The sequence below is a fragment of the Protopterus annectens genome, chromosome 3.part1 (assembly GCF_019279795.1).
Source record: "Protopterus annectens isolate FY-2018-M chromosome 3.part1, PAN1.0, whole genome shotgun sequence".
NCBI lineage: Eukaryota > Metazoa > Chordata > Ceratodontiformes > Protopteridae > Protopterus > Protopterus annectens.
Genome location: NC_056732.1, coordinates 519847275 through 519855659, shown reverse-complemented (window position 1 = coordinate 519855659; position 8385 = coordinate 519847275). Strand labels below are relative to the sequence as shown.

At 36.5% G+C, this 8385-nt stretch overlaps 1 protein-coding gene across 1 annotated transcript in view; it reads right to left on the bottom strand.

The window, feature by feature from the left end:
* Positions 1 to 3414: 3414 nt before the first annotated feature.
* GORASP1 (golgi reassembly stacking protein 1) overlaps positions 3415 to 8385 on the bottom strand; it is a 584558-nt gene continuing 579587 nt past the window's right edge. The window contains exon 9 of the mRNA XM_044066947.1: positions 3415 to 5881. Within this exon, the coding sequence (XP_043922882.1) occupies positions 5613 to 5881 (269 nt within the window). The 3' untranslated portion in view covers positions 3415 to 5612. The remainder of the gene's footprint in view (positions 5882 to 8385) is intronic.

Genomic DNA, 8385 nt, shown 5'->3' with positions numbered 1-8385 from the left:
AGCATTTTCCAGAAGGGGGTAATAATTTTTCTCTACTATCAAAACCCTTCACCTATCTTCTGCGTAACATCACCAATAGTTAAATCACTCTACCATGCCAAGAACACAATTACTGTTGCCCTTAAAAAAGCAACTACTACTTGTATGATGGCAATAGCATCAGCAGTAACTATTATAAAGACATTAGTCAAGGAGCAATGTCACAACCTGCCTTTAAACTAATACATAAACCTTAGGCTACAAGCATTTAAAACTGAATAAAACTTACCTGAAACTAAACCAAGCATTGCATTTGTCAAAAATCAAATATACAGGTAGGTATAAACACGCACAAAGAACAAATGTGTTTAAACACATTCCAAAAAGAAGTCTAACAGTTTATAAAGAGATGTACTGAATTCCAACTACCTCTAATTTAGTTGTGCAAACACAGCTTACACAGTACCACAAGCCAACTAACTCAGCTTGACCTATGTGTTAGGAATGCAATCCACTGTGCACTGTTCAGAAATAAAGCAGTAACTGAACTGGCAGCAACATTTTCTATGGTCAAAAGAGAACCAGTTCCTGTTTTTCTACAAATATAGCATTTTTTTGCAGGGGGGGGGGGGCAATTAAGTCTAATAAGTTAGTTTCTAAATAAAGTAATGCATTTTCAGCTGAAAGTGCCTCAGATGTGTGCATTCTTGAGAAGCACATTTAATTAACATTTTGTTGCCTTTTTATTAAAAGCAAATTTGGACTTAATAAAGTTACATTTTTTCGTTCTATACACTTTACATACTGCAAAAGTACATCACTTTTATACATGCATAAAAATATTTGCTTTAACATAGCATTACTTCTCTACAGTGGGCATTTGCCTGCTGTTCCTAATGGGAATACAATGCAGAAACAGAACATATTTGTACTGATCTAGCATTACATCAGAAGTAACAATGTTATGGATTTTTCCAGAAAATGTTTTCTGACACTGGAAAAATGTCATCACCAAAAATAAGAATCAGGTAAAAACAAAAAATCAACCTCAATGCTAAGAAATATGGGAGTCCTTATGGAAAGAATGGCAGTTTTAGGTTCAGTCTATACCAGAGTGTCTTTGTATAATTCACTGAAAATTATACTATGAAGGGTCAACAAACAGGGAATGATCTACTGCATCTTATACATAAATCCATCCATTATGTCATTTCACTGCCATAGTCTACCAATCTGCATTATGTTGTTTCCATTTAAGAATCTAAAGTGACTTGGCATTTTATCAAAATCATAAACATTTCTCCAGACAAGTGACTATTTATTTTACTGGAAAGATGCCAGAAATGAGTGACACACTTCACATGAGAGCTGAGCATCATGTGTCTTGTCATGGAAATTTTACAAGAAAATCTGAATGCTGTATAGAAATAATGACATTTGTAGGAAGGGTCAAACCATTCGGGATAGTTACTAGAAATTTATAAACTTCAACTTTTAGAAAATATGTGGCTGAAAATAAAACTGCATTTATCAGTTCCACTTAAAGTAATAAATATAGAAACTATCAAAAAATAATAATGTGGTGGTGCTCTGACTTCAGGCTTAAAAAGTTTAAATTTTAGTATAAAATTAACATTTTCATTATTTTGAAATACTGGTACAAAAATGACTTTAAAATAAAAGGTTATGCCTTACCATAACTTAGCATCTGTGTTGTACTCCATTCCTCCTCAATATAGAGTTTCAGATCCAACTTTTGGATCCAGCTTGGCCACATTCTACAGACTTGGATCTGACTCTCAAGCTCCTTCCTCTTACCCATAACGCACCACACCCACCCAGGTACCTCAGACTGAGTTTGCTGATTCCACATATCCAACACACACACAGCAAAGGAACGGCAGATGAGGCTCAGACATGGGACATAGGAGTCCCTTCATAATCCAGGTTCATCTAGAAGAAAAGGCAGGGGGTGGTTGGATGGGAAAGTGAGGAGGAATGAAGGAAGACAACACAGGTGTCAAGTTATGGTAAGACATAACCTTTTAATCTAATGATGTCTTCTTCATTCCTCCTCACGATAGGGTCAGAGTCCCCAGATACGTAGATCCTGGGTGGCCCTCTTAAAAGGATATGTTAGAGCACTATCGAACCAAAGGAGGCCCTGCTTCTGGGTATGATATCCAACTTGTAGTGTGATACAAAGGTATGACTGTTGGACCATGTTGCTGCTGTGCAAATATCATCAATGAAAGTTCTAGAATAGAAGGATGTAGAAGTAGCCATAGCTCTGGTGGGATGTGCAATGGGAGGTCTAGTTAATTCCAATCCCTTGGATGAGTAAATGTGTGAGATGCAGTCAGATATCCATTTCGCCAAGGTAATTTTAGATGCTGCTTGTCTAAGTCTATTAGATGAGAAAGCTACAAAAAGCTGATCAGACTTCCTGTGTTGTTTGGTGCTGTGCAGGTAAAAACAGAGTTATCTATGAATGCTTAGAAGATGGAGAACATACTCCCCTTTATTAAAGAAATTGGTACAGGACATTCGTAATTGAATGGATTGATTAATATTGTTCTCGGTAGCTTCTGTTACAGCATACAACAGAAGACATTTATCACAAGAGCCGTAATGCAATGCTGTGGCATGCTATAAGTGAGCATCATGTATAACTGTGCAGTTTAAAGCCAGGTAATTGCAAATGAGGCACAATTCTAGCCTTTCACAACAGCAGCTGTTACAATTTTGTCTCCTTACCACTAAGCACAATGTGATTTCTTGACCCATGCCATTTCAGACATACTATAGTGCTCAGTTTTTCCACAATTTTGCCAAAACTGTCATTAATTCTGCTTGGCAAAACACCCATTAATACTTGTCTCTACTCCAAACAATTTAATAACCCCAGCTCATCCTGTGGTGGTCAAATAAAATGTTACAAAGACAATGAAACTGGACTTTAAGAGAAATGATGTGGACATTACAGTCGAGAGACACTGGCCACCAACTGATTTCAATAGTGCTGCAATCTTTAAGCAGATGCCTACCTTAAAGACAAATATCTTGCACTAAATATGAGAAAAGATGCTGCAAAAGGCAAAAGGAAAACTGCTGTTCCCCCATAACAAAAACATCTGTGGATGGCTGTGCAGCTTCAGAACTGGACTACAGAGAGACCTGAAGACCAACCACTGAACCAGACCATAACTTGAAGCAAAGTAGCTGTGACAATTATTTGCAATACTGTATTCCTGTCTGCTAACCACACAAGTTCTGAAAAATTAAATAGCATCTATGCTAATGATGTCAGGAAGCCCTGCCATTCTTTCATTTGTAGAAAAGCAACCAACAGAATAAGTCAACAGGAGGAATTCAGCACTTAAAAATTTGCAGAAATATATTAGTTAGCAATAAAGAATACTGACACTATATTCATTGTGTGTTGACTGCTTAGTTTTATTTTTGAACCATACACTGTAAAACATTCAGGTTCAAATGTCTCTATTAATTGACTTTAGCAGCTATCATAATATTTTCTACCATTCCTGGTTTCAAACCTGAAAAGTGCCTAGTTATCACATTATTTGTCTGACCTGCCTATAGTGCAATTAAAAAGGTAAAGGGAAGCACTATTCTCACTTGTTCTATCAGCTGTTTAATAGTCTTGCTGAATTCAAAGATTTCCCTTTATTTGAGAAATCCAAAATTAGCTTAGATAAGAACAGTATGTAAATGTGAATATCAGACATACAGTACAAAAAATGCACAAACACTGTATGTGTATATGTATTGTATGCCCTCATTTATGATGACAGAGTAAAATGAGATAAGACAATGTCAGATTACTGCTCCTTATTTATTTTTTGATTTTCATTTTTTTTAGTCAAGTAAACCTACTAGGCACAATTGACTCTTTCCAAGGGTGACCTGGGAACACTGCTGGGTTAGCTGACTTACACTAAATCAAACAGCAGGCAAATGGATTCAATGGGGATCACACCTAGGAATGGAAGAGGGAATCAAACCCTGAACTACAAGATGATGCTCATTAGCAGTCCATAGCCTTAATTTTCTGGACTGAATTGCCACAGAGGTATCTCAGTGAAAATGAATGCACAAGAAATTCAGCAGAAATATATAAGAAATACATATTTGGCTTTTCTAGTATTTATATTTCATAGTGATGCAAACTGCAGCCATGTAATACATATAAAGATGAACACTTGTGCTTTTAAATAAGGATGAAAATAAAATAGACAAATTATGTCTACACTTCTAAAAATCTCTGCTATCACTGGACAATAGTTTGAATAAAAAGTTTCAGACCCTGAGAATAATAAGAGTTGAATGATGAAGCAGAAAAATGCTGCCTGTGTGTCATCAGTAAGGCAGACCAGTATCATGAGCAAATTTGTTGTGAATAAAACTGTATTTCTCTTTAGCACAAAATGTTAACAAATTTAATGTAATTAAGGTGATCTTAGAACACTAGTGTTGAACATGCCCAAACCCTTATATATATATATATATATATATAAAAAAAATAAAACTCATTTGAGCTAAAAAAGTACAATGACAAGCGTGCCTATTATAACCACTAAACATTTACAGCACTGCCTGCCAGAGTTTACAAAACTGCCTTATTTACATGTTGCTTTACTTACATGTAGTGCTGTCATGTCAGATGTGTCTGTTGAGTTGTAGCACAACTACATTTCTGTGATCCTAGAAAAGGAAGCCAAATGCAAGGGGCTTCTAATGCCTGCACCTAGGAAATGTTCAAAGCAACTCGTGTTCCACTATGCTTCTGCATTTTTGAACAGCAAACATCCATTAAGTCACAAGTGCCACAGTAACCTCTAATAAGTTAAAGAAAAACTATGGAAAACAATCAAGCTGGCTTGGGAGTGCCACATGTAAAATGCATTCAGACAGTGACTCCTAAAGACAAAGGTACAACAGCTGAGAAAGTCACATTACCTTTCATGGCAGTCAATGCAATGCAAGCCTTTTATGCTGGGGTAAGTGTTATGCTAGTTTTACTCTTATGTAGTGCTTTTACTTCTTAACTACAAGCCTTATCACATTACATACACTTGTTTCACTGTGGTCAGGTCCAGCCCTGTAATGCCATCAGGTTCCATCAAACACACCTCTTTCCCACAGTTTACATATTTATAATTAAAGGGTATGTAAGTGACCAAGAAGCTTGCTGGAGAGAAACTGCAATAAATAGCTTACACATTTAAAAGCATTAGGCCAGCACTGTAAAAGTAAACTGGAGGTGCAAACAAATACAGGAAGCCTGCCTAAACATTAATTTTTAAGAATTTGATACACCACACCAAATGCTGGATTTGAACTGGGTTTACACCAGTACTTAAAAAACTATACAATTTCATTAATTATACTGATTTCCTTTCATACATTAAAATTGTGTTCAAATTCTCAGCAACAAAACAGTAAAAAAGCACCATTCTTTTAAAACAATTACAGTGAAAATATTATGAAAAGAAAATGAGAACCAAAATAACATTGTAACAGGAGGCAGAAAGCATGTCCAAGCTGGGAGCTTTACAGTTATTTCCCTTCCACCACACATAGCTATAAAGTAACTATTTTAACACTGTGTTCTACTGCATGTTGGCGTCATTAGTTTCCTCATCTGACTTTATTTCACTTGAGTTGTGCAATGAATTTTGGAATTCCACACCATCACTGCTGGGCTGATGTTCACTTCCGTGTGATAATTCTAGATTTAGGGATTCGGTGATGGGTACACTATTAACAGGTAATTTTTCTGAAACTGAATGATCGCCAAGCTCCAGTGGACTTGGTGGGTCTTCAGAAGGTGGATCTGCTGTTGGGGTTGGATGCACTGTCAATGAATCCTCAGTCTGATCTGTGATGAAAACAAATCATTAAATATGTAAGCAGCACTGTATGTTTTTTTTTTCTGAAATAGTTGCAACAAACATGAAGGAAGACCAACATCTAAGAATAGTGGCAGGCTTTATCAGAACCAGTTTTACTGCATGCTATTCCCTGCTTGGGAAAGCCAACAGTTTCTTAATGTCTAAAAGACAATACTAAAGAAGAAAGATACCTCATTAAACAAAAAATATCATGCATGCTATTCTAAATTCTACATCCCATAAAAAGAACATGCACGATTAGTATTCTTAGTTGTAAGGTGTGTGTGTGTGTGTGTGTGTGTGTGTGTGTGTGTGTGCGTGTGTGTGCGTGTGTGTGCGTGTGTGTAGGCCCCTCTGCTGCTTTTGTTAATTTTCAAGTTCAGGATTTCAACTTTGGGATACTGTACATAGTACAGGAAGATCTGAGTTTCTCTTACATAACTGTCTGAAGCACCTCATGAACTATAATTACACACACACAGTCAAAAATGAAAAATAAAAGGTGGATGCAAAATGGAACAATACTTTTCCGTCTAGTGACTGTCTTATTCTAGAGAAAGTACCCAGTGCTGCATACTATGATGAAATGAACAAAAGGAAAAATTCACTTCCCTTCATTACAGTTTTTGTGATCTTTCAATTTAAGTGTTTGTGGCAGGAAGAGTACAGAATGTCAAGATCCAAGGCATTTAAAATAATAATAGAATAATTGAGCTCTAGCTGGATTTCATAAATGGGGGGAGAAACTGGCCAATGCCCTGGTACATATATGGAAAAAAGGGCAATGGAATTTTTCACCTGTACATGAGTATTGTGGATTTAGTCCCTCCACAGAGGAAGGCCCAAAAAACTAATTAATGTATGTTTTGGACATTTTCTTTAATAAGCAAGCCTCAATCAGCATTTGAGTCCGGTGATGAACTACTGTAATAAATCCATAAGAGTTAATAATCAGAAGCACAAGTGGTGTAATAAAGTAAAATCATGTAAGAACATAACAATAAATGTTCAAAGTAAATCACAGTTGTAGCACTACTGACTACTGGGACTTCTGCCATAGAAAGCCCAATATCCAACCAGAATTCCTTATGTTAGCACCTTCTCTTCCAGGCTGGAGAGAGGCAAGCTACTCAGAAATGGTCAGTGTGTTCTCTGTATACAGTTGGCATCGATCTACACCATCTTTAGTTATTTCTTGCACAGCATAGGTACCCTTCCTCCCTCTAGGCATGGTCCTAATGGAAAATTGCAATGATCCATCCCCCCATCCACACAGACAGCAATGGAATGTCTCTGGGCCATGCATTCAGATAACTTGAGTTCTCTAAAACTGTCCTGACTTGAACAAACCTGAGGTAATGTGAGGAAACAGAGAGAGAGGAATATTATAGCAGTTTTAGGTGGAATATAAACACATGACAGTGTAATCCTCCTCCCTTGTCAGTAGCCCCTTAGTACTACAAATCTACCATTGTTGTCTTTTTTATCTTCTTATATTACTATTAGAGTTCCTCTTGCAATTAATACAAATACTCATGTGTTCCTTTGCCCCAGGTATTCCAGTGAATAACCATCCTAAAAACTTTTCTTTATCAAATTCAAATGTTCAGTTCTTTCCAAGCGTGTCTCCGCTAGCATAGCTATTTGCACTCTACATTTTGTAATATAGTTCACTACTCTTTCTTTTTTGTATTTATCTGTGAGACCATTAACATTTAAAAACATTATAGAAAACATCACATTCTAGAGAAATTATTATTCCCACCTTTTATATATGATAGCTTTTTCTGTTAAATGTCTATTTTCAGCTTTTGTGTTACATGCACGTACTGTTTGGCAAGTTAATCTTTTATATAGTTGTTTCTTGTCATCTCCGTTTGGGCCTATGTCACATCTTACAGAACTTTTTGTTTTACTGAAAACCCTCAAACAAAAATAAACACACAAACACATACACACACAATACCCCCCCCCCCAAAAAAAAATCTATTAACTTAACACACAAAACTATGTACATCTTCAAATACAGAAGTTCTACTCTTCTAATAGGTACAAATATTCTAAACCGACAGCCACATACACAGGGTCTATATCAGAACACCGAACTTTCAAAAATTTGAGTGTTCTAATATCAACCTGTTTTCAGCGAATGCTGAAAATATTGAAGAAACAGAAAACTAAATTTTTTCCTAGGGAAAGAATTTGGTTGTCCATTTCTGTTGCTTCGGTATTTTCAGTGCTGTGGTGGAAAGTTAAGGGTCGGGTTCAGGTAAGTGTGCGATTGTGTGGAAGTGAGGGTTAGGGCGGGGTAGTTGAGTTAGGGTTAGGGCATGGGTGAGGTGACTGTGCGACAGTAATGGACCTTAGGGTTAGGGTTTGGGTTAAGATAAGTGGATAGTTAGTGGTGTATGTATAGTTTAGTGTAGGGTTAGGTGTAAGAGTTTAGGTGTATGTGTATAATTAAAACAGCTTCTTCATGAATGCAACTGAA